Source organism: Panthera leo, chromosome D1 (assembly GCF_018350215.1).
Source record: "Panthera leo isolate Ple1 chromosome D1, P.leo_Ple1_pat1.1, whole genome shotgun sequence".
Classification (NCBI taxonomy): Eukaryota; Metazoa; Chordata; class Mammalia; order Carnivora; family Felidae; genus Panthera; species Panthera leo.
The window spans coordinates 12254659-12280826 of NC_056688.1; the positions used below are offsets into that span (position 1 = coordinate 12254659).

The 26168-nt window shown below is 45.5% G+C and overlaps 2 protein-coding genes across 6 annotated transcripts in view; both read left to right on the forward strand.

Moving 5' to 3' along the window:
* The first annotated feature begins 4860 nt into the window (after positions 1-4860).
* On the forward strand, positions 4861-25493 carry NNMT (nicotinamide N-methyltransferase). 4 transcript variants are annotated; one of them, XM_042904946.1, is made up of 4 exons: positions 4861-5092; positions 6500-6707; positions 7874-8327; positions 25443-25493. In XM_042904946.1, exons 1-3 carry the CDS (start codon positions 4942-4944, stop codon positions 8304-8306), a joined length of 792 nt encoding a protein of 263 aa, XP_042760880.1. In that variant the 5' UTR covers positions 4861-4941; the 3' UTR covers positions 8307-8327; positions 25443-25493. The 4 variants fall into 4 exon arrangements, with proteins under 4 accessions (XP_042760880.1, XP_042760879.1, XP_042760878.1 ...); XM_042904945.1 differs by lacking the exon at positions 25443-25493 and adding an exon at positions 13746-14107; XM_042904944.1 differs by lacking the exon at positions 25443-25493 and adding an exon at positions 8666-8989.
* Positions 6634-26168, forward strand: part of LOC122199678 (nicotinamide N-methyltransferase) — a 36323-nt gene continuing 16788 nt past the window's right edge. Inside the window, exons 1-2 of one of the 2 annotated variants that reach the window (XM_042904942.1) lie at positions 6634-6707; positions 25443-25664. In XM_042904942.1, the coding sequence (XP_042760876.1) occupies positions 25511-25664 (154 nt within the window). In that variant the 5' untranslated portion in view covers positions 6634-6707; positions 25443-25510. Of the gene's footprint in view, positions 6708-24896; positions 25665-26168 lie in introns of those variants that run through there. The other variant, XM_042904941.1, reaches the window with a different exon arrangement.

Below are 26168 nucleotides of genomic sequence, written 5' to 3' on the forward strand. Positions count from 1 at the left end.
GGATTTTATGGCTCTATCTTCGTTTATGGGCTCTGACTTCTGCCAGTCTACAATTTGCTGTTAAAGCCACCAGTGATTTCCTCACTTCAGAAATGGTATTTTCAGTCTAGAATTTCTTTACAAAACAGAAGTTTCACTTCTCTGTTGAGATTCCCTGTTTGCTGTTAAGGCTGTATTTTTCTTTAACTCCTTGAACACATTCTTCATAACCGCCTTAAAGTCCTGGTCTGCTAATTTCATCATGCAGATGATCTCAGAGTCTGTTTCCATGGATACCTTTTATTTTTATGGGTAAAATTTTCCTGGTTCTCGGAACATCTGGGAGGTTTTTATTGTAGGCTAAATATTGTGGGTGATCTATTGGAAAGAGTCTGGATTATGTTGTTTTCCTTTAAAGAGTGTTGTGTGTGGTTTTGGCAGGCAATTAATCTCTTGGAGGTATTCCTTGCTCCGGTCAAAGGGTTTGTTAGGGTAAATCAAAAGTAGCCTTTATTCTAGGGCACGATCCTTCTTCCCGAAGCAAAACATTTCTGGTATGGCAGCTGAATGGGGCAACAAGAGAATCTCTCTACTCTGCTGAAATGATGGCTCCCAGCACTCTGTGACCGATAGTGTTTCCGTTCTGCACTCAAGTCCTCGGCAGCCAGTCTGTTGCGAAGTCTCCATCTGTGCCTGTGCAGCCCAGTTCTTGGCATAAACTGACAGGGAGCCTTTGGTATGGGTTAAATTGTGTCCCCCCCACCAACGAAAGATACATTGAAGTTCAATCCCCCAATACTTTAGGATGTGACTTTATTTGGAAATGGGGTTTTCACAGAAGTAGTTACATTAAAATGAAGCCATTAGGGTGGGTCTTAATCCAGTATAACCAGTGTCCTTCTAAAAAGGGGAAATTGGACCCAGAGAGAAAGCCACATGAAGGTGAAGGGAGAGATCAAGGTGATGCACCTACAAGCCAAGCGATATCAAAGATTGACGGTGACCACCAGCCCCCAGGGGAGAGGCATGGAACAGATTCTCATTCACAGCCCTCAAAACAGACTAACGCTGCTGGACGCCTTGATCTCAGACTTCCAGCCTCCAGAACTATGAGAGAGTAAGTTTCTGTTGTTTAAGCCACCCAGTTTGTGGTATTTTGTTATAGCAACCCTAGCAAAAGAATTCACATGGACTTTGGGCCCCCCCATGCACGTGACTCCCTCCTCCCTGGCTCCAGCCCTCCTCCCTGGCACCAGCCCCACGCATTCCACAGGCTCTAGAAGCTCCAGATCTTGGCCTTCTCAGCTCAGCAGGACTGCTGGAGTCTTTTTGGATTCCACTGTCTCAGGAGAGTGTCCCCAGGCAGAGAGCTGGTAAAGCTCGGGCTCACTTCCTGTGATAGCAGTTCTGTGCTGCCTGTTGTCCCATCCCTGAAAACAGCAGGGTCACATATTTGATCCAGTTTGGTAGTTTTTACGGTGAAAGGCAATTCCAGTATTTGTTACTCTGGCATGGCCAGAAGTGAAATTGCTGTTCTAAATTCTTGGAGTTATTTACTTTGAGTAAGTTATGTATTTGAACTCATTTACTCCTCTCAACACCACTGCGAGCTAGGTCATTAATGTCATGAATTCCAGATTTAAAAAGGGGGGGGGGGCAAAGAAAGGTTAAATCACTGGTCCAAGGATATATCCTATAAATGGTGGAGTTAGATTTTGAAACTACGCAGTTTAGCTGCAGAGTCCGTGCTCTTCAATACTAACCTGTTATCTTACGTAACAGGTACACGATGAATGTGTTTTGAATGAATGAATAGAGAGATGGCTGTCTCTTCTACTTTGTTGCCCATTCACCTTACATATTTCACCTGCCCTGGAGGTGCCCTCCCAACATTACATCAGCCTTGTGTCTTCATTTCTCCCCTACCCAGACTTTTGAGATTTTCTGGAGAAAAATCACACTGAACTCCTACCAAGACCAAACTCCTACCAAGTTATCTGAGCCTTTGAAAATACCTAATACTTCTGTCTTGCCCTCATCTTTGCCTTCCGTGGACTGTGGGTTCTGCCTCGAATCTCACACGTGTGTACTTCCCTTCTCATTTTCAGGAAAAACACAATTTCCAGCTGTGAACTCTCAGATTCCCACTCATTTCTCTAAATTCGACTTGCATTGGCACCTATCCTTGCCTTTTGCTCGGCTGTCAAAATATTTAGTGTTGCTCTCTCTCTCTCTCTCTGGCTGAGGCATATCCACGTGTGGCTGCTGCCTGGTGTCCTCCCTTCCCCAGTCAAACATTTGGAAGTGTCGCTTACTACCCTGTGTTCCTACCTGCCCTCTCACCTCCAACTCCCTCCCTCCCTCCAGTCTGGCTTCTGTACTCCTTACCAGTCCATTTATTCATGTTGGCTTTTCTTTTTATTCATTTTATCCTTATGCTTTCTTTAAATGTATTTGTTATCCTTTTAACTCCTGGATGTGGATCCCTAATTTATTAATTTTTTTTCCATTCATTAATCTAACTACTTAAGATCATGAATTTCCCCCTGCTGTGTGTCTTACAGCTTTTCATTTGTGGGACTGTTTTCTATATATATTTAAAAATTCTTGTTTTCCTTTTCTCATTGATCCAAGGGTGTTTAAGAGAAAATTAAAAAATTTCTGTGTGGTAGAGGGGCTCCTGAGGGGCTCAATTAAGTGTTCGACTCTTGGTTTCAGTTCAGGTCATGACCTCACAGTTCGTGGGTTTGAGCCCTGTATCGAGCTCCGCGATGGCAGTGCAGGGCCTGCTTGGGATTCTGTCTCCCTCCCTCCCCTCCTCCACTCACACTGTCTCTCTAAACAAACAAACAAACAAACAAAGCTAAAAAAGATTTCTGGGGTTGTCTAGGTGGCTCAGTTGGTTGAGCGTCCAACTCTTGGTTTCGGCTCAGGTCATGATCTTAACGGTTTCATGGGTTTGTGTCTCACATCAGGCTCTGCCCTGACAGTGTGGACCCTGCTTGGGATTCTCTGTCTCCCTCTCTCTCTGTCTCTCTCAAAATAAATAAATAAACTTAAAAACAAAATAAAAAATAGGTGTTCCTTGGTGGCTCAGTTGAATGAGTGGCCAACTCTTGGTTTCAGCTCAGGTCATGGTTTTGCAGTTCATGAGTTTGAGCCCCACATGAGGCTCTTCCCTGACAGTGTGGAGCCTGCATGGAATTCTCTCTCTCTCTGCCCCTCCCATGCTCGTGCTCTCTCTCTCAAAATAAATAAACTGAAAAAAATGTTGTAAATAATAAATAAATAAATAAATTATTTTTGTGTGTGGTAGAGTATCTTTTTTTCTTCTTCTTCTGGTTTTGTAATGAATATCTGTTTTGTTGCATTTTGATCAGAGTATTTTATTGTATATTGTTTCTACTTTGGGGGAGTTTTCTAATTACTCTGTTGTTTTATATACAGTAAATTCCTGAATATTCCATGGACAGCTTTAACAAAAGGTATTTACTTTCTGTTTTCAGACTACAGAGCTCAACATATAAATCAACCAAATTTGTGTTATTAATTCCATTTTAATATCTCCTCTATCCTTCTTTGTTGAAGAAAATGTGAACGTACGAAGCCTATGGCCCTTTCCCTGATTATGGGCTAGGAAGGGTCAAAACCCCAGACTCTCAATATGGTACCAGAGCAGAAGGAATGTTACTGTGGTTGCTTCACAGCCCAGAGCATCCTGCGGGAGTGGGAGAGTGATTTCCCTTGTTTCTGAGTGGGAAATGGAAATAGGGCATGGGGAGAGACAGAGGCCTGGAGGTTACCGAAAGGGGATGTTGCAACCCTTGTTAATCAGTAATCTAAGACGGGGTTATGCAATGGAATCTTAGTAGATGCCAGCAGTGTGGACAAATGCCAGCTTCCCCTGCCTGGCGCCACATAAATTCCCCACTTCCTGGCCTGGTGAAGGAGGACTCTGAGTGATTGAGATGTAACGTCTGCCATGATCTGAATGGGACTCAAAGAAGAAATTCAGTTCAGCTATAGAATAAGTAATTTTTGCACATTCATTCCACATCGGCAGCTCCAGCTCAGATCTCTCTGTGCAGTCCAGACTTGGATCTGGGTCAGCTTAGGTTTTTCAGCCTCAAGCTGAAACTAAATCCATCTCTGTTCATCATCTTGTCCTCTTCACCCCTCAACTAAAACCTGCTCTTCTTGTCTTCTCTACTTTCTAAATATTGTCCGCATCCAACAAGTTGTCTGGGGCAGAAACCGTGTGTTGTGGGAGTGGGTGTAATTCAGAAAACGCTAAAGATTGGGGCACCTGGGCGGCTCAGTCGGTTAAGCATCAGGTCATGATCTCCAGGTCCATGAGTTCGAGCCCCATGTCGGGCTCTGTGCTGACAGCTCAGAGCCTGGAGCCTGCTTTGGATCCTGTGTCTCCCTCTCTCTCTGCCCCTCCCCTCCTCATGCTCTGTCTCTCTCTCACTCACTCTCTCAAAAATAAATATTTTAAAACATTAAAAAAAAACCCAAAACGCTGAAGATCAAAAACCAACTAAGATGTATCCATCCTATTAACAGCCAGAGATACTGGCGGTTCACAGGGGAGTAGTTTAAAAACTGGACATGCTTTCAAAATAGTTTGCAAAGCCGCTGTAGAAGAGGATCCGATACAGTGGAGCAGGAGAGCCTAGAAATCCTGCTGCACAAGCCAAATCCACTGAAAAGCCTGGGGGCTGGGGTGGGGGAAAGGGCAGGTCGACTACTTGCAGAGGGAGCTGAAGAACAGGAGGGGAGTTGCCAAGTGTGGCAAAGGCAAATGGCTGAAGGGAGGAGGGCTCGGGGAGTGCTTTTCATTGGCTGTTCTGGTCTTTCCCCGAGTATTTGAGGACTGGCGGAGTGACTGTCTGAACTCCATTAAGAAGGCCCCAGAGCATCAGGCTGCCTGCTCCTTCCTGGACAAACTCAGGATTCTCTATGGCTCTTCAGGAATCCACAGCGCTGGATTTCTACCAGACGTATTTTGAACCCATGGTCTACCTGGACTACTTCAAGATGGGCCAGAGCCCTGTGGGTGATGATTGCCTCTACTTCCTGCTAAAACACTACAACACCATTTTTAAATCAGGTGCTAGTTTCCTTGAACCCTGGAGGAGGTTTGTGGGGGGAAGGGTGGCGATGCAAATTTTAAATCAGATGCTCGTCTTCTTCAACCCTAGGGCAAGTTTCAGGATGGGGGTAGAGGTGGGAGGGGGGGAAGGGTGGCCAATTGACTGGAACTTTCGACCTGGATGGAGAGTTTGTAGAACTGCTCTATGGGACCAGGTTAGATGCACTTGATGTATGGTACATGGTGGGATGCCTAAACCTTTCTGAGGTCTCTGGGACAAGATTTTCTCCTCCCATGAAGTTGAGGAGCTGTGATCTTTCATGGTCCTGCGTGGTCCTATCTTCTAGCAAAAGAAGTCCCTGGCAAAAGAAGCTGCATGGGGCATCAGAAAGTGTAGGAAGCCTCTTTCCAAGTTCAGTGTAGGAAGCGTTCGCTCTTTTGTGTGATTACCGCTGTGGCTCGTGAAAACATCGTGGGTGGGTGGCTCTCAGATTTGCCCCTAGGGGAAGAAAGGTGCTCGGCACCCCGAACTATTAAAATCAAATACTGGGGATCTTTTCATGATTCACATGAGAAGGAAACATAACCCAATAGATAGAATTTCCCCAATTAACAATCTCCTGCTATCACATTTTCTGAAACTTTTGATGCTTGCTCAATTTATCTGCCACTATAGCCTCCAGGTAACACAAATGAAGGGGAAACAAACAAAATGTAGCAGCAGAATCCAGGAGCAAAGGGGCAGGCTCAGTTCAGTAGCAGGTCAGGATCCCTCGGTCCAGCTGGGTTTCTGTCCTTGCTGCCTTGTTGTTTATCTCGGAAGCCCCTTGCCATATTCCAAATGCTGCTGCCATTTTGTGTTAACCCAGTCTCTCCCTGGCTGGAGAGAAGGGGAGGCCAAGGACTCTGCCGGCAGGTCTGTATTCCCCATTTAGTCCTCACACTGCTAAGAGAGTTTCTGGGAATGCAGGCGGTGCTCAATGAATGTTTGCTGATTGATCTTTGGAATGTTATAGATGGTCTCGGGGTCATAGGACCCTTCAGCGAAGAGTGCTTGGAATGTGGAAGCCAGTGTCCTCGGAAATGTGACCAGATTTCTTCTCTGAACACTTATTTACATTGCTAAATTGGCAGTTGAAATGACAAAGCTGCTTCTCTAGTAATTGTCCCCCCTACACACCCCAAATAGGCTCTCCTGCTGCTCACTCTCCCCTCCTACCACGCTCCCCATGCTCAGTGCTGGCACTGTGTGATGTAGCGCCCAAGGCTGTCCGGGCAGGCGAAATCCCTAACGCTGGAGTTTACAGTCCCCGGTGGTCGACTCCCCGCAGCCTCTCCAAGTGGGAAAGAGAGCGGAGCCTTTGGGAAGGCCCTCAGAGCTGTGGTTTGGTGCTGACGGCTTAGAATGTGTCTGTTCTAAAACAGGTGGGCTGAAAGGAAAGCTCCTGATTGACATTGGCTCTGGGCCCAGCATTTACCAGCTCCTCTCCGCCTGCGAGTCTTTTGAGGAGATAATCGCCACTGACTACACGGACAAGAACCGCCTGGAGCTGGAAAAGTGGCTGAAGAAGATTCCAGGGGCGTTCGACTGGTCCCCAGTGGTGAAATATGTGTGTGAGCTTGAGGGGGACAGGTAAGGGGTTTGTTGTTTGCTTTGGGGTTGCCACGATGCGAGCTGCACTTAGCTGTCCGAATCAAGAATTTATCGTGGGCCTCGTGTGGAAATGGCGAGGCAGGTGGAGACTAAGAAGGAAGGAAGTTAGTGGGGTTCCAAGAAGAAGAAAGGAGGAAGAGTGTGACATGAATACAATAAAGACCAAAAAGAGGGAACAGAAACAGATGGCTATAGACAGACCCAGAGCCAGAAGGGAATTGTCACGAGCGCCTACCCAGAATGCCAAGGCATGACCCCAGGCCGATGTGGATGGAGCAGGGTGGCAGCCAGCTGGTGTTTGAGGGCAGACAGCCGTTCTGATTGGCAGGTGGCCCTGCTGTTCCAATTACAACCTCCAGGTGGCTCCAGACTTGGGGAATCTTTCTGTAGATCGCAGGGGCTGGGCCTAGAATTAAGACCCATCTTGCACAAGTGAACAGAATCTACTTACCTTGGATCATTTCAGGGCACCAGGAAGGTCCACCATAGCACCTCCACTCCCCAAATACCACTCTCCCCAGTTAGATAGGACGGTTGCAGATGTACATTGGATTCTTATTCCTTTTGCTTAAGACTGTGACTTTTTAAAAATACAGAATTGGAAAGGGTAAGCCTTTAAGTGCTTGCCCCCGTGCATACCTCAGTATGAATGAGCCCCGTGTGCTGAGAACAGGTGTAGGTAAGAAGAGAACGTATGAGGCGATGAGGAGGTCGAGTGGGGTGGCCAAGAGACACCGGGAGACCCTGGGGGACCCAGCAAAGTCGGCCAAGCTCACATTATAGCTTTGCTCAGCTGATTTCAGGCTGGCTTTCCATTTCTGGTTGTACTTACCCGGGTCGTGTTAAACACGGACCGAGTGGAGACAGAATAGGCCAAGCACAAGGCATACGTTGCTCAGCGAGGGGCCACGGGTGGAAAGAGCAGCGACCTCGGGGTCAGGGTTTGCAGGTCCTCGGCTTTGACTTTATCCACAGCTGGCTTCACAACCGTGCCCCGCTCTGGGACTCAGTTTCTTGGTCTGTAAGACTGGTGACTTGATATTCCGGGAGTCTGTGTGGAAGGCAGAGAATGGCGGGAGTGACATACGCCTCTCACACGATGAGCCTGACCCCGCTGGCCGCTCTTCCCTCTTCCCTCCGCTCAGAGACAAGTGGGCTGACAAGGAGGAGCGGCTAAGGAGAACCGTGACCCAGGTGCTCAAGTGTGATGTGAATAAAGAACAGCCCCTGGAACCTGCAGTCCTGCCCCTGGCGGACTGCGTCCTTTCCTCCCTGTGCCTTGAGGCTGCCTGCCTCACCCAGGAGGCCTTCCGGGCTGCCCTGCGCCACATCAGGACCCTGCTCCGGCCCAGGGGCCATCTGGTGCTGGGCGGGGGCTTTGATACCACCTTCTACATGGTGGGGGCGAAGAAGTTCCCCTGCCTTCCCCTGAAGGAGAAATTCGTGTGTGAGGCTCTGCAGAAGTCCGGCTTCACCATCGAGAAGCTGGAGACGGCTCCGCGGGCAGCTGAGACCATGTCGGATGAGCAGTCAGACTACACCGCGATGTTCGTCGTCGTGGCCCAGAGAAATGACTGACGTATTGGACTTGGAAGGGGGGTGAGCATGCAGGGGTCATTTGGCCACCCCGTTTCCTTCCCTCTGCGCTCAGTTGGCTTTATTTAGAACTCTTTCCTTGCCAGCAAATGCTTTTAGAGTCTTATTATATGTGATTGCCAGGTAATTAGGGATGTTCCTCTCAAACAGAGAGGTTCATAGTATACTCCACTAACGTCCCGGGGTTGGGGAAGAATTGGGCCAGAAAATAAAGCTTGGCCTCCCCTAGTTTTGAGGGCACCTTGGGGTTGCATGGGAGCGAAGAGGGTAGAGTCCCCCGTGCCCTCCTCCTTGAGGCATCTGGGGACGGCTCGCCTTCTGAGCTCATTCATCATTTGCAGCTTCACCCCTGCTGATGACACCGCCGCCCCGTCCCACAAAATGAAAGGAACGCGGGCTTTGGCGCAAGAAGACATGGGTTTTGGTACTTGGCTCTTGTGATGATAGGTAGGTCATTTGTATCTCACAGCCTCAGTTTCCCCATCTCTGAAATGCAAATAATAAGACCCCTCCCCAGGCTTCCTGTGACACCCCAAATATATAACATGAACACACCTGCTGAACAGCTACGTGTGCGATGGCGTATGTGTTTTCACTGACCTTGCAGGTGCAGGTAATAAGCAGTTCTTTTTTTTTTTTTTAATTTTTTTTAACGTTTATTTATTTTTGAGACAGAGAGAGACAGAGCATGAACAGGGGAGGGTCAGAGAGAGGGAGACACAGAATCTGAAACAGGCTCTAGGCTCTGAGCTGTCAGCACAGAGCCCGACGCGGGGCTCGAACTCACGGACCGTGAGATCATGACCTGAGCCGAAGTCGGACGCTTAACCGACCGAGCCATCCAGGCGCCCCGGTAATAAGCAGTTCTAAAGGGAGCTGGAGGCGCTGTTCTCTTTTGTCCAGTGCGACCCACCTAAGCCAGTTGCGGACGGGCACGGGGCCCTTGGGGAAGACTCTTGAAGGAAGTAGCAGCAGATCCAGGAGATGGGAGGGGTGAGCGGGAGGAAGCCAGGAGAAAGAACGGGGCGGGAATAGTCTGTGGAGAGCAGGAATTGTCAGTAGCAGTAGCATGTGCCGAGACCCAGAGGGGAAAGAACATGCTGTGTTTGCTGAACTTCAGCAGGAAAAACTGACACCTGGGTGCAAAATTTGGGGCCCTGCCCCTGGAGATCTCTGATAAAACACCTTGGGCACTGGCATGGTAGAGCAGACCAGCGTTTCAAGTGGGCAGAGAATTTGCCAAAGCAGTGACGATTGGCAGGGGTTGGGAGATGGGTAAGCAAGTGATTTGTTCATCCAACAAATATTTGTTGAGTGCCTACGAAATACTGGACACTGTGCTAGGTGTGTCAGAAACTTTGCCCAGGGCTGGTCCTCGCAGTAAACACAGTTTTGCCATATCTAAGCCCTTGATCACATTCTACCCCATGTCTGTGTATCTGTGTATATTCTTGTGTGTATATGTGGCTATGGGTGTGTGTGTGTGTGTGTGTGTGTGTGTGTGTGTGTGCTGATGATGGTTGTAGAGGGTGGGTCAGATCCATTCCATGGTGTCACCACATGAGTGATAGGAGAAGCTGACTCTCAAAGGCTAGGATCAGATCAGGAGTTAGCTACTAAAAGCTGGCAGTAGATGCACCCAGGGGCTGAGTGTTCGCACCTCCTCCAAGGAGAGCTCCAAGGGCACACTGGAGCGTGCAGCCAGAAAGCTGGGCTGGGCTGGAAAACATAAAGCAAAGAGCAAGGTGGGTGGGCATATGGGGAGGGTGTCCAGGCACAGGTGGTCTCAGTGGGACCGACTTGCCCAATGCTCTACCTCACTGCATCAAGTGTGGGCACGCATCCCGGGGTGTGTTCCCCTGGGGTCCTGGGGTCCTGGTGTCAGTTACACGGGCAGTCACCTCAGGGAGCTATTGACTCCCTTACGTGATATTCAAGTTACCCCTTAAACTTTGTGGGCTGTGAGTGAGCATTGTGTTTGGCTTCATGGGAGGTAGAGAGATACCAATATGTGCAAGATGTGGCTCGTGGCCTGGAAAGTACGGAAAGGGTTTACGATTCACTGGAGTAACAAGAGACACACTTTTGTTAAGTTGACACTGAGTAGGCCTGGGACTCTACTGCAAGGCAGGCTTTATTTGGGAGAGGGATGGTGATGGGAACCACGCCACTGGGCAGGATTCATTCTTGCTCAGGGACTGAGGAAGGTGTCACGGAGTAAGTGGTAGCCAAGATGAGTTTTAAGAGAGGGTGCTGGTTGGAAAAGTGCTCCCACTGGAAGAAATTCTACTGCTAAAAAACATGGCCTTAGGAAGATACCAGGTAAATGATGTGATGTTTTCTTTGCCTGGAGGGCGGGATCCCTATGAGAGAACGCTGGGGGACAAGGAAGGATAGGAAGGTAGCTCAGGGCATTGGACTCTCCAGGGGGTAATCAGAGTTCATCAATAAATACTCATTTAGAACCTGCCATTTGTCAGGCCCTAAGAAGGTGAAAACAAATATGACACAATTCTTGCCCTTGTTGGGCTCATTCACAGACGGTATGACAGCAGTGTTAAGAGGGGAGGGCACACAGAAGGTCATTCTTAATCTGGGGGAGATAAGGGAGGCATCACAAAGAGGCAATATTTCTTCTTAAAGTTTTATTTATTTATTTTGAGTGAGAGTACAAGTGGGAGAGGGGCAGAGAGAGAGGGAGAGAGAATCCCAAGCAGGCTCCACGCTGTGAGTGCAGAGCCCGATGTGGGGCTCAGTCCCACAAATCGTGAGGTCATGACGTCAACCGAAATCAGGAGTCGGATGCTCAACCGACTGAGCCACCCAGGCACACCACAAAGAAGTAATGTTTATTTTTATTTAGTTAGTTTTTAATTTTATTTTTTTCAATTTACATCCAAATCAGTTAGCATCTAGTGCAACAATGATTTCAGGAATAGATTCCTTAGTGCCTCTCACTCATTTAGCCCATCCTCCCTCCCACACCCCCTCCAGTAACCAAGAGGTAATGTTTAAAGTGAGTCTTGAACTCACAGTGAGTACCCGATCGCCAGGCAAACAGAAGGTGGGGTGGAGGTAGGCTGCGGTGTTGAAAGCATTTCTGATGGAAGAAGCAGCCTGGCCAAGGTGGGAGCCTTGGGGGGCGGGGACATCAGTCATGTTTGGGGAACCTCAGTCAGGAAACAGAATAAGTGGCCATTATATTCCTGTCCCTGTTTTGTCTTCTGAGGATATGGTGAATGAGTCCAGCAAGGCCCTGCCCTCATTCAACTTTGGAGAAGGGAAGGCAGACAATAAAGGAATAGACAAAAAAAAAAAAAAAAAAAAGAAAAGTGAGCACTAAGAAGGAAATCAGCAGGGAGGTGCTGTGGAGAGTAACCGGGGCAGAGGGGGTGGGAGAAGGGCTCAGACAGTTGCTGGGATGGACAGACCTAGACTGAGGTCTGGCACAGCTGGACAGGGCTATGAGGGTGGGGCACCTAGGGGAGGTGCCAAGCCCAGCAGTGTCCCTCTCTCTATAACAGAGCTCCCCAAAGCTGCAGGGGAGGACGCCTCTGGATGCAGAATCTACAGGCAGAAGGGAGCTGCCCTCCTACCTGTTCCCATCCTGTCTGCAAGCCTCCCCTGGAGAAACCCCCTTTACAATGTTCAAACCCCCCCCCCCCACCCTTATTTTGGCTTCCAGAGGAGGATCCCAGGCACTCAGACCTCCAGGGGAAAGAGCAGGCAGTGAGGGGGATGGCTGGCACACCCCTGGAAGACGAGGCAGGCCGTCCACCTGACCATGTGTCTCTGTATGTGAGTGTGTCCTTCAGGGGAAGGAGGCAGGACAGCAAGATGGCTCCCTGGGGACCAGTCCTAAACCTGTTTTGGATTATTTCCCTTGTCCTTCACTCTCCGGACACAAGGGGGCAGTGGAGCCTTGAGCTTGGCGGACTGCAAGGTCCATGGGGCAGAGGACAGTCTTCCCTCAACCTTGTTTGCCTGAGGCCTGCTCTCCTGTTCAACCTGACCTCTGAATGTGGGAATCAGGAAGAGGAGGGCCACGGCCCGGCCAGAGGACCCTGATTTTCCCTGACCTTCACTCAACCATATATAGGATGAATGCCCCCCTCCCCTTCCACAACAGAAACTAAAGCCCAGGTCCTTGTGCTGAAGGATCAGCCCATTAGTAGCTTGGACAAAGAGCAAGGGAGAGGCGCCCTAGCTGGCTGCTGGAGTGGAATTCTTCTGGGCCCTCTCTATTGTAGTGAAAATCTCCCCAAATTTCATGAGGCAGGGGCAGGAGGGTCAAGTGCAGTGGATAGGGCCCAGCAAGTCCATCAGATCCACTCGACAGCTATTAATGCCAATACAAGTGTCAGGTCTCATGCTGGTGCTAAGGAAACAAAGGAGAATTGGCTTCAGCTCTTCCAAAAAGTTCACAGTTAGGTGGGCAAATGGCCACTGCCACGCGGAGTGGTTTGTTCCGCACGAGAGTAGGACAGGTACTGGGGAACACAGAGGAGGTGCGTTAACGTAGATGTGGGGTGGGGCGAGGGAGGTCACAGAAGGCTTCCTGGAAGCAATGCCCAGGTTGAGTCTTAAGAATAGGAAGGTTTAGCCAAGCTTCCTATCTTAAGGATAGGAAGGTCTAGCCAAGGGCTTTTTTAGGCAAGGGGAAAACATGAGCAAGAGATCAAAGTCAAGAAACAACAGGGGAGGGAGATTAAAAGACATTCCAGTGTGTCTGAAAAATTTCCAACGCAACACCCTTGAAGGTTGCAACCATTTTAATGGCACGCGCTCTGTGGTCTGGCTGTCACCCAACTCTCCAGCCAGTAGAAAGGGCTTTCTGAACAGTTTTGTACATTCAGACAGAAGCTTCAGAGAATTGAGTTTTTCCAGGCTAGGACCTATAGGATTGTGAGAAACTGTATGCTGGGGGAAAGACTTGATAGCAGGGCAATTAGTTTTGGGGTGGGCTTTTTCCTTTGGGACTTTCTACTACATGTTGCCTTAACAAGTGACGAGGTGCATTTAAGAGGAATTCAGAGGTTAAGCCTGTAAGCAAATAACAAACGCAGTTTCAAAAACAAAAACCATAAGGCTACGTACTGCTTAACTAGGTTACGTAAAAATTAGATTGCTGATTGATGATAGACCCGTAGCCAAAGTGATCAGGCAGACAGACTGGAAGAAATCTTTGCAATGGATAAAACCAACACCTTCTAGAATATACAAAAAACAGCCAAGTCAAAATATACAAATTTGGACTAGGAGGAAGTCCAGAGAAAAAAAGGAGTGAGGGTGTGATTAGGAAATTGGTAGAAGAGGAATCTCCAAAGTTAGCAAACATTTTGTGGCAGATTGTGTAACTCTTCACTGATTTCTCTGTCTTCTCTTCTCTGGCACACCCATTTCTTGGGTCCTTTGCCTCAGGCTGGGGCATTGGGTTCTGGCCCCAGGAATGTGAACGCATCTCATGCCTACTCCAAGGGCTGGATGCAGAGAATCCAGTGGAGACCTCTGGCCCCTAGGAAATGAGACAGCTGCACTGTAGAAGTCTGACCGCCTGGAGCTGTATCCCTCCCCGGACTCCCTCCACACCGGACTGTGAAGTGAACAGAGATGTATCAGCATTCACTTTGTGAAGCCACTGAGATGTGTGGGTTGTTACATCAGTGAACTTACCTCACCGATGTGCACACTTAGATGAGCTCCAATTGGTTAGAGAAAGGTGAAATTTAAAAAATTATAAGGGCACCTGCCTGGCTCAGTGGTAGAGCATGTGACTCGATCTTAGGGTGGTGCGTTCAAGCCCCACATTAGGCATGAAGCCTACTTTAAAAAAATTGTGTAACTTCATGTATTTTCATTGGACTTGAAAAAACTGGTAAGGTAGATCATTCCAAGAATTTTGGTAAGGGGTTAGAGGTGTGTATGGGTGTGTTGGTGATTACAGGAACTCCCATGTACTGCTGCTGGGGATGTAGACTGGTATAGGCTTGTCAGGGGGGGCGGACCCTGGTGGTTCTCACTAAAATTAAATATTTAATTGGCTTGTGACTCAGCATTTCTACTCCCGGGAATATACCCTGTGGAAATTCCCACACAGGTCTGCACAGAGGAGACCTGGGCATCTACAGAAACGTTGTGTGGGGGAGTTAGAGGCAATCTGGGTGTCCATCCCTGGGGGAGTAGATACGTAAATGGGGGGATTCAAGTCACGGAGTGGCAAGAAGGTATGGCCCACATGTCCACATAGCCACGTGCACGGGCCTTAAGGGCACAGTGAAAACGATGTAAATGAAGATATATACATACAAAACAACAGTACCTATTTCACGGAAATACACATAACGAAAAGAACACGCACTAAACCTCTTAGAAAATCCTCGGGAGGGTGGGAGATGCGTGGGGAGCAAGAAGATAGGATCGAACGGAGGGATCCCCTCCCCCTACACACGTTCTTTTCCGAAGCTTTCTAACAAGAGACCGAAGACAGACAGTCACAGCTTTTACTTCCTAGACTGGGTTTCCTTTACTGAGTCGGATTCCCATGAGGCTGTGACATCTCTCCTCAACTTTTTTTGAAAACCCCACGGTCAGCCATCACTGCTAATTTTCCAGTTTCCTAAGCATTCCCTTTTAATCGCCTGACCTCATGGTTTCTCAAAAACAAAACAGGAGACAGGTACAAGAACAGCAGAATTACAACATCAAGTCTTAGTCTAGCTTTTTTACACAAGAAGTAAGACTAGCTGCTTTTTCACATCTGTATTAAACGCAGAGGAAAAGAGTGACATACATTAACCTGGCAGGACAGGTGTTTCAAATATATGTATTATACTGCGAATGGCAATTAGCAGGAAACAAGGGGGAAAAAAATCAGTGGAAACGGAGACTATAGACCTAAATCAGAAGGTAGCAATTATGGTAAGTGAGTGCATGACAAAGGGACATCACACCACAGGGAAGCAAAGCAGAATCATCTGTATAGCCCAGAAGCCACCCCAGTTCTCAGCTTTTGCCAGGTGGGTGTTGTAGAAGCCCCGCCATGATTTTTAGCCTCATGAACTTGGTCATTACTGACGGCCACCTGCCGCGGCCAAGCCGCTGGTCCCCAGCTTTGCCAAAAGCCCCCAAATGCCATGTCGCTGCAGTTCACAAACCATGCCAAGGGGGTGAGTTGGGGCTGGGCACCTCTTTGCTGGATTACGGAACTGGGCCCAGCTGAGGCTCAGGAATCTCCTTCTCTTCCCTCAACCACCCCCACCCCAGCTCTCTCTTTTCTCCTCCAAGAAGAGCTCGCATCCTGTGTCCTTCCTCTCCTTCCCTGCTCTGGCATCCTTCTCAAAGCTTCCTGCACCCCAGGCAATGGATTCAGTGGCCAGTTTAAAATCTGGAGACTCGGGGCACCTGGGTGGCTCAGTCAAGCGTCTGATGGCAGCTCATGATCTCGCTGTTCGTGGGTTCAAGCTCTGCGTCATTCTCTGTGCTGACAGCTCAGAGCCTTGAAGCCTGCTTTGGATTCTGTGTCTCCCCCTCTCTCTGTCCCTCTCCCACTTGTACTCTGTCTCTGAAAAATAAATAAGCATAAAAAAGAAATCTGGAAATCGTGAGTATAGATAAGTAGAGAACTAAACTTTTTGGCTGAACCAGTAGCTGTGTGGCTTTAGGTTGAAAACCCAAATCTCCGTGAGAGGATGCGCTGTTAGAACCCTAAGAAACGCACACACAGGACCCCCTCGCGTTTTGATGGGACAGCCTCCTTTCTTGCCCACAGGGAGCTATGACTCTAACAAGAGAGGGGAACAGAGAGGTGATAGACTCAAGGAAAGGGCTCCCCGCCTCACTGCAATTAAGGCTCAGATGAATCATCCCTGGACTCACCATCCGTATTCATTAAAACCTAAAGCAGACCCTGTGGGGCCGCATCAAATTTGATGAGTTATCATTTTGCTTGTAATTTTGTTTATTATTAATTACCAAGCACATGAAAGGCTCCAAATTGCTGGTTCCTCTGACTCTGGGAGTTGCTCAATTTGGCTCTGCCTTGGATTCCAATCTCAGGCCTCACACCTGGCCTCAGTTCTGGTCTGAGCAGAGAACGAGGAAGAGGCTCAGCGCAGGCCCATCTCTACAGCAGGAGCAAACCCCTGCCCCGCGCTGGCAGCAGAAGCAGGCTCCTAATTGCTGCGGTGTACCTGGGGGTGCGGCTCGCTCTTGGAGATAAGCAGAAGCCAGGGAGAGTAAAAGGCGAGATCACTGCCTACGGGAGTCTGAATCATTTCTGGAGCATTCCGGGCCTCTGATCTCAAGTAGGCCTTGATGTCTGAAGCACAGACTTTTTCTGGTGTTGGAGAAGGGAAACTTGAGTGGTAGTTTCTGTTATGTTCCCCACCATTCTTGCCCCGTTTTTGTTGAACCAGTCATTTATCCTTCGGTGCCCTTGAATGCTGTAACCCCATTGGGTGAAATTGAGTAAAAGGAGCCTCTCTGGGCACGCCTCAGGGAGGAAACCTGGGGCCACCTAAATGACCAAGGATTCTTTATCTCTACATCTGTGCACATGTCAAAAGCAGTCCTGCACCTAGACATGCAGGATGTTTTTTTGTTGTTTTTTTTTTTTTTATCATGAGCTTGATCATATATAGAAATGCTCATAAAACATTTGCATATAGTCTGAAGATGAATATAAAATGAACACCAGGTAACTGCCCCCCAAGTTGAGAAATAGAACAGTGAAGGGTCTTAGTAGCACCCCCTTCTTCCCCTCCAGAGCCAACCAGCATCCTGACGTCTAAGGTAATGATTGTTTTTCTCTATAGTCTGCCATTCCTTTATGCATCACTAGATAAGCTTGTTTACTTTTGCCTGTTTTGAGCTTTATATCATTGGAATAAAAATGTGTATCTTCTTGTTTCTCTCCCTCTCCGTCTTTGGAGAACAATCCACGCTGATACCCGTAGCTATAATTGGTGCAGTTCCATCACTGTATACTCTGATTTATTTATTCGACTGTCACTGGACATTTAGGTTGTTTCTTGCTGGGGGCTACTTCAAACAATGCTGCTAAGAACAGTCACGTGCCTGTGCCAGGTTTGCTCTAGGTATGATCCTGGGTGTGCAATTGCTGGAGATGGGGTATGCCCAACTCAAGTCTCCTAGTTCGTGCCAGCCTGTTTTCCAGAACGGTGCACCGGTTTATTTGCCCACCAGAAATACATGAGAATATCTGTGCTCAAGGTCCTTGGTGCTGGCAGACGTTATTTTTGCCAATCTGATGGCTCTGTAGGTAGTATCTCATTGTGACTTCACTTGCATTTCGTTGATGAGATTAAGCATCTTTTCATAGGGTTCTTATAAAGGGTCTGTTCATGTTTTCTGGGTTGTTCTTTATTTTCATTTTGATTCACAGAAGTTCTTTATAAATTCTGGATCCTGGTCCTTTGTCAGTTTTATGAGTTGTGAGAACTTTTCCCACTCTGTGGTATGTCTCTTTACTCTCTTAATGTGTCTTTGGTTGAACAGATGGTCTTAATTGTAATATACTCAAACTTAAAAAATCTCAAATTTCTGATGAATGGTTTTTTGTATCCGGTTTAAGAAATCCTTCTCTACCCCTAAGGTCATGAAGATATTCTTCTACATTACCTTCTAAATCCTCAGAGACTTACCCTTCGTCTACGGTTTTTAATCCACCTGAATTGATTTTTGTGTCTAGTGTGCAAAGAAGGTCCTATTCCATCTTGTCCCCTATGGATACTCAATTACCCTGGCACTATTTACTGAAGAGTATATCTTTTCCCCCACTGATCTGGGATATCACCTCCGCTGTATATCAAGGGTTGATAAAGTTATGGGTCTGTTTATGGGCTCTCTACTATTTCATTAGTCTATTTGTCAGTCCTTACACCGATACCATACGGTCTTCATTACTATAGCTTTATAATAAGTATTATGTCTGGTAAAGCCAGCCCTCCTACCTTATTTTTCTTCTTCAAGAGTAGCTACTCTTGGCCCTTGCCACTGTCATATAAATTTTAGAGCTGGCTTGTCAAGTTCCAACAAAAACCTATTGGGATTTTAATTGAGATTTTACCGAGTCTATAAATCAATTTGGAGAGAAATGACATCTTTACAATGTTGAGTCCTTCAAACCATGAAGTGGTCTATTTCTCCATTTATTTAGGTCTTCTTTAATGTCTTTTCATAAAATTTTATAATTTTCTCCATTAATGTCTTGTACATATTTTGTTGGATTTATTCCTAGGTACTTCTCATTTTTTAATGCCATTGTGCATGAAGTCTGTTTTAAATTTCATTTTATAACTGTTGCTGGTTAAAAATGAATTTAATTTTTTATATTCACTTCGTATCCAGAAATTTTGCTAGACTTTTATATTCTAGTAGTTTCTTTGTAGATTATTTTAAATTTTCTCTATATATTATCTTATCTGTTTTTAATAATAATTTTAACTTTTTCATTTCCAATGCTTCTACCTTTTATTTTTCTTACCTCCGGTGCTGTCCAAGACCCCTTGTAGAATGTTGAATAACATTGGTAATCGTTAAGATAGAAGAAATAAAACTTGGCAATTGTTAGCATTCTCACCTCGGTCCTCAGTTCAGAGGGAAAGCTTTTAAAAGTGTCATCATGAAGTATGATGTTTGTTGAAGTTTTTGTAGGTAATCCTTTTCACATGAAGGGAGTTCCATCCTACTCTCCATTTGCCAAGTGGTTTTTATTGTTACTGTTGTGAATGAATATGGATTTTGAGCTCCCCCCACCTCCATATATCTATTGAATGATCAGAAGACCTTTCTCCTTAAATATGTAAATATGATGATTTACATTAACTGATTTTATTAAATTTATTTATTTATTTTGAGAGAAAGTATGAGTGAGGGAGGGGCAAAGAGTGAGGGAGAGACAGAATTTCAAGCAACCTCCACCCAATCAGCACAGAGCCCACTGTGGGGCTGGATCTCACAAACTGCGAGATCATGACCTGATTCGAAACCAAGAGTTTGACATTTAACCAACTGAGCCACCTAGGCGCCCTTACATTAATTGATTTTTGAATGTTAAATTGCCTTGTACTCCAGCAATAAACCCGCTTGGTCATAGTGTAACCACTAAATGAATAAGCTGTCCCGTCAGACTGTTGTAGGTCTGAACCCCAGCTATACAGCTACCTAGCAGTGTGGCCTGGGCAGGGTACTTAACCTCTCTGTGCCTTATACGCTGAAATGGGGATAATAGTACCTAAGTCACAGAACTATTGTAAGGTTTAGTAACACATCCAAAATGCTTAAACCGGTGTCTACGCCTAGTAAGCACCATATAAGTGTTTGCTGTTTTATGGACTAGACAAGAATTTGTTTAGGATTTTTGTATTTGTGTTCATGAGTGATTTTTAGCTTGTAATTTTTCTTTCTCATAAATAACCTTGGCATTATGGTTTTGCTCAACTTATAAAATTAGTTGAGGGGTGTTTTCTCATTTTCTATCCTCTGAAAGAGTTTGGGTAAAAATAAAATGACCGATTCCTTGACTATATGCTAGAACTCGCTTGTGAAGCCATCTGCCGGGAGGGTTTCATGAAGGAACAATGTTCGACTTAAGTTCTTTGATGGTTACAGGTCAGTTCAGGCTTTGCATGTGTTGTACGTTTACTTGGGAACGTCTCCATCTAAATATTCGGTATATTGGCATAAAGCTATTCACGGTAACTAATAGCCGTCTTTGCGAGGTCTGTACCATATGCCATGAAGTTTCCATTTTCACTCTTGACATTGGGTGTATGTGCATTTTCCTTTGTTTTTTTTCCCCCTTGATCATTAAAAACAGAAATTTGCTAATTATATTTGTCTTTTCAGAGAGCCGATTTTTGAGCCTTGCTGATCTTCCCAATTGTATTTTAGCTTTTTATTTCATTAGTTTCTTCTCTATGATATTATTTTCTTTCCACACCCCCATTTACGCTACTGTATGTACATTTGAGGGTTAGAGTTCCCCCTTAAATACTCTTTTGGCTTCAACCCACGAATTTTGATATGTGGTACTTCCATTACTACTGAGTTCAAACTATTTTATAATTTTCACTCTGATTGCTTTTTGGGGGCCACAGGTTCTTTATTGGTATGTTCCTTAACTTCCAAACAAATCAGGGTATTCTAGTTATCTTTTTGGTTTTTTGGCTTTTAACTTCAACACGTTGGTCAAAAATATACTCTGTTTCATTTCAGTCCTTTGAAATATGTGGAGGCTTGCTTTGTAAGCTAGTATAGGGTAACTTCTAATGTGCTTTGTATTGTTAAAACACGTGTGTAGGTGTTGGGTGAAGTATTTTATATGCATCCATTAAGTCTAGTCGAGGAATCCTGCTACTCACGTATTACATATTTTTACTGATGTTTTTATCTATCTTTAACTCTCCATCGACTGCCTTCTTATTTTATGCTTTATATTTGTCTGACAAGTCTATGTTGTTGTTGTTGTTGTTTTCCCTCTCTCTCTTAGTTCTTGCCTCCTTCTGAATTTTTTTTTGTCATTCCATTTCCTCTCCTCTACTAATCTGATTGTGTTATTTTTGTGGTGCCTAAGATTGCAGTATAGGTATTTTACTTTGGATCCCCCAAAGCACTGGTGAGGGCATGGGAAAGTGAGACAAAGAAAGAAAGGAAGGCAATCAGGCCCCATTCATGAACCAGTTTCTGCTGTGGGCAACTGGGGCTCACTTCTGCTGCGGACCTCTGCAAGAGTTCATAGAACCTGTTTGGGCATTCTCATCCCAGGACCAAGGAAGCCAGTATAATCATTCAGCAACTCTCCTCTGTCACTGGGTGAGGGCCTGAGGGCTGCTGCCCAGCTTTTCTCACCTGCTCTATGTAGGGGCCAAACATACTCCTACAACCAGAGACAATTCTCAGGCTCAGGAAGTATGGGCAGTGTATAATCATCTGCCTGGAATTACAATATGCATAATCTACTTAGCAAGGCCTAACTAACGTCTTACCCTCAGCAAGGTCTTACCCTTCCTGGACAATTCAAAGATCCAGAACACTTCAACTCCATGTATTTACCCTCCCCTGAAATTTATAGGCTATTGATATTGTGTATTTTAGTTCCATCTTGCTTGTTTTTAACCACATATGACATTATTTTTTATACATCCATTAGAATTACCCACAAGTTAGTGTCCTTACTTGTTCTTCATTCTTTTTTTCATCTCAGACCTTGATCGTTTGCACACTAGTATTGCAGAACTATTTTCTCATGAGGTCATGACCTGAGGTAATGAAGCAAATGTTTTATCAACTGACCTCATGGGAAGAGCAGCTACCAGTAGACCAAGTTCCCAGGCTAGATGGCAGTGATGTGCTTTCTTGAGTCCTTTCATTTCTCCTTCCTTCCTTCCTTCCTTCCTTCCTTCCTTCCTTCCTTCCTTCCCTACTTTCCACTCTCCCTGCCTCTCTTCCTCCCTTTCTATTTCCTTCGTGCTCTTTGTTTCTTCCAGAGTCTATTGATTTTGGAACTCTGTCTTCACTACATTTTGTCTCCATGAGAGGATTGCCTTTCTGAGCCAATACCCTAGGCATTTTAAATTTCTTTGCTCACTGAAGCCTGTTAGAATCACTGTGGAATCTAGCTCCAGTGGGAAGGCCAGTGGACGAGCAGATGTGCCCTTCGATGCCCATGAGGGTACTGTTGCAACTCCACTCAAGGACTGGTCCCATTTCACCATTGGGATGTTGAATTGCTCCTGAATTCATATCCAAAAGGAAACTAAGACTTCCGGAGACTCCAAATAATCCGGATAAAGAAGGAAGCATTTCATTTATGCATCTTTCTTAGACACGGGATATGGGGTTCTAGTTTTTTTCATAACAACTACTAAGGAAAGGATTTGGAGGTTTTAGTTTAATTGCTTCTAAGAAAAATTCCATAGTGGGCCATTTAGAAGGAAAAAAGAAAAATTCAGTTTGGGATAATGAAATAAGCCACACGCTTAAATTTTTGTTTGAACTGTTCAGGATCTGATTTAAAAATCTGGCCTTTGTTTTATATGATTACACAGTTTGTTTTCATAGAGTATATGTTAATCCTAAAAAAGAAAAGAAGATTTTCCTTCCAGAAAAGCTTCCAGAGGCTGTTGATTTTGGAAGGACGTCTTCACCACGTGTGTATTTGTATATTCATACGTTCATAATTGTAACAGACATTCATGGAACAGTGGGCAGCAGGCCAACACGGGGGCGGGTTTCTATCTGTAGTAAAATTTGATTCTGACCATCCATCTTGGCAGCTTCTGAAAAGGGTAGGAAAAAAATTAATGACGGGACGAGGGGGCGAGGGGTACTACTGTATCAAGGCCACATATAAGCTACATAACCACTATTTTTAAAATTCCCTGTTAAACAGACTCATGGGTGGAAAAAGGGACATTTCCCAAGGTAAGGACTCAGTGTAAGGGAAACTATGAATTAAGTTTCTCAATACCTTGAACAGGGAACACTGAACAGAATAGATACTATTGAAGAAAACCCCAAAACATGTCACTTTGGCGTTTGATTATTTTGAATTAAAGGCATTTAAAAAACAGTAGGTATAGGAAGGTTGCTCTGATCCTCCTTTTTCTTCCTGTAAGCAGGAGATGAAAGTCCCATATGAAAGGTACCCTCTCTGTACCAGGAGGAAGGAAGGCATTCTTATCACCAGACACAGGAAATTTGGGGCTGAGAAATCTGTACAAACCTTGTTAAGCCAATCTTTACTTTCTTAGTTACTTATTTATCACTTACTACCCCTAGGCCAAACCCCTTTGTCTTGTCAATTCTTCACAAATTGATTGTTTCCTTGTCAAAAGATATATAAAAGCTTCTCACTCTGGCCACATCTTGAGGTCTTCATTCTCTTGTGAAGTCTCCCATGTAAAATATTGCTAAGATTCACATTCATTTCTCCTATTAATCTGTCTCATGTCAGTTTAATTCTTAGGCCCAGCCAGAGATCCCAAGATGGAAAAGAGAATTTTTCTCTTCTCCTATATTATTATCCCTATTGAAACTGAGGCTTCAGAAACCCAAAAATTAGTTTTTCTAACTGCCATTGTCATACAAACCATTGTTGGCAAATCAGGATGGCAATTTGTGTCTTTTGACTTTGAGTTCTGGATGCTCCCTGGTGGTTGTACTCCACTACCAGGGTGGTTGGGGGAAGCAGGAAATAATCAGCATTGCAGCAGCCGTGCCTCCGAGCCACTCACAAGGATACCTCGTGTTGATTCTACGTGCTTCCAGTCTGTGATCTGACTTTTGAAGGTCCAACAGTTACATAATCTGAGACAACTTGTCTGTTCCATCTAAGTCTCTATAATGGGCAGTCTTAATATCACACATACCTCTTTTGTACCCCAACACTTACTGAGAAGCATCGATGACTGACCCATACTGGACCAGACAGGTTCTCTCTCTAAGGTCTGTGGATTTGGACCATGCAGACCTAGTTAGCCAGCTGTGAGGAGATGGGTTAGAAGATTCTGTAAGGTCAGGCACAGAGACCACCATTTGGAACAGTCAGAATGAAGCAATGTGTAGTAGATGAGCAAAAGAAGCCTGTTTGTGGAGAATCAAGACCCTATACCTCCAACGAGAGACAAAAAGAAAGAGAGAAGGAGGGAGAGAAAGACAGAGAGAGGGAAATAGAAATTAGCTGCCTAATGATTTTTTCGGTTGGTGAGACCCAGTGAGATACCCTGCAATGTGTTTCCATTATTTTTTTTAAATGTTTATTTTTGAGAGAGTGAGAGAGACAGAATGCAAGCAAGGGAGGGGCAGGGAGAGATGGGGACAAAGAACCTGAAGCAGGCTCCAGGTTCTCAGCTGTCAGCACAGAGCCTGACGTGGGGCTCGAACTCATGAACCACGAGATCGCGACCTGAGCCAAAGTCAGACACTTAACTGACTGAGCCACACAGGTGCCCCAGTGTGTTTCCATTATATTCTGTTAATAATTCCTTTCTTCCTTGAGCTTCTTTGAGTGAGTTTCTCTGCTTTGTAGCCAGATGGTCCCTTACTAAGTCATCACTCATGGAATATAGGGCACTCACTGCGATTGCATTTGCTGCAACATGACAAGAGTCAACTCATCAACCAGTGTTTTGAAACCTACTATGTAGATGTGATAGGCAGGGGACCACAAAGAGAACTGAGCCATAGTCCTTGATCTAAAGGAGCTGGTAGCTTAGTGTATCATTCATGTAAAAAATTAGTTTTGGGAGAAGGATTGACACAGACAAAACCAGGAACAAATACATGACATGACAAAATCAAGGGCTTGGCTGGGTGAGAGAATTCTAAGGGCAATGCGAGCTTCAGAAAAGGAAATATAAGGCATTCTTAAAGGAAGTAGAGAACATACATTTCACTTTGAAAGAACCATCAGGATTTCAATGGATTGAAATGAGTGGGGAGGCTTAGGGAGGAAGTAGTTGCCAGCTGCTGAAAACTGGTAGCTTTGGGACTCTGCAGATGTACAGGGAGGGGAGGGAGGGATGTGAGAGCATGAGGAGAGGATCACAGGATTGTGGCTTGCCTAGACATTGGAGGAAGCCTCATCCCATTTTTAAAATTACTTTTACCCTCTTTCCAAATTTCCTCTGAGTTTCCTTCTTTAGCCAACATTTCTTAGCCCTTAAAGACATTTCCTAATCCTCCTCTTTCCCCTCTTTGCTTTCTTTAAGACTGTTTAATTTAAACCATTCTTTGTGGCTCTTTTTTGGGAAAATCATTACAAGAAGAACTGATGGTGCTCTGGGGACATGACACACCTCTCTAGCCTTAGTGGTTCTTCTCTGAGTCAAATGATTTCCCCGATGAGCCCAGATGCTTTCTCCTGCAGTTGAACTTCACCCCTTGGCCGAGAATTGCATACAGCTCATGGCCCTCCCCTTCCCACACCCACTTCTCCTAGGTTCCCTTACCCAAAAATTTCATCACTTCCCAGAACAGCCAGAACATTCTTGGATGTTTCTGCCAGTTAGTGTTTAACCAAATAACAGTCCCTAAGGGGTAGGTTGGACTAACAGAAGGATTGAAGCCTGAGACTTAAAAAGACAACTTCTGCAGGGTGAGTCCCTGAGTCCTGGAGGAGAGGGAGAAAGAGAGAGCAAGAGTGGACACAGGAGCAAAACGCAATGGAATCGACCTTCACCTCCAAGGACACTTATCTGAGACATTTTAACCCTCGGGATTACCTAGAAAAATATTACAACTTTGGGTCAAGACACTCTGCAGAAAATGAGATACTTAGGCATCTTCTGAAAAATCTTTTCAAGATATTCTGCCTCGGTAAGTGTGTGTGTTATCCCTATGTCTCCCCACCAAAATGTGCGTCATATAAATAGAATCTCAGGGCACTGCTGGGTTGGTGTCTAGACATTGCGATGTGACAGCCCTTTTGGCATCACTCATTTATTTAACAAGGATGAAAACTAATGTTGATAGGGATAGCTTACCATTTACAAAGTGCTTTTTTATGTGTTGTCTCATTTGGTTGTGCCAAATGGAAACCAAAAGACAGGCGTTCTGTCCTTTATTCTACATCAATTCTTTAGGTGACCAGAGCCAGCCATTGAACCATGATGGGCCACTTAAGAAATGGAGATTCTAATACTTATTCTGTTCCTAACTCAAAGGAATGTTGCACATGTGCATGAGATAAAGACCTCCCAATACGTGAAGAATTGGATGCTTTTTAGAGAGAGACATGAAAAGTCAATTTTATTTTAATTAAACTTTCAACTCCCTTCTCCCCAAAACCAAAGTCAAAACCAAAAACAAAATTTTAACTTT

Coding starts and splice junctions, on each gene's coding strand:
- NNMT (XM_042904946.1), top strand. CDS start 4,942: ATGGCTCTTCAGGAATCCACAGCGCTGGATTTCTACCAGACGTATTTT. Junction 5,093..6,499: donor CAACACCATTTTTAAATCAG/GTGCTAGTTTCC, acceptor GTTCTAAAACAG/GTGGGCTGAAAGGAAAGCTC. Junction 6,708..7,873: donor TGTGAGCTTGAGGGGGACAG/GTAAGGGGTTTG, acceptor CCCTCCGCTCAG/AGACAAGTGGGCTGACAAGG.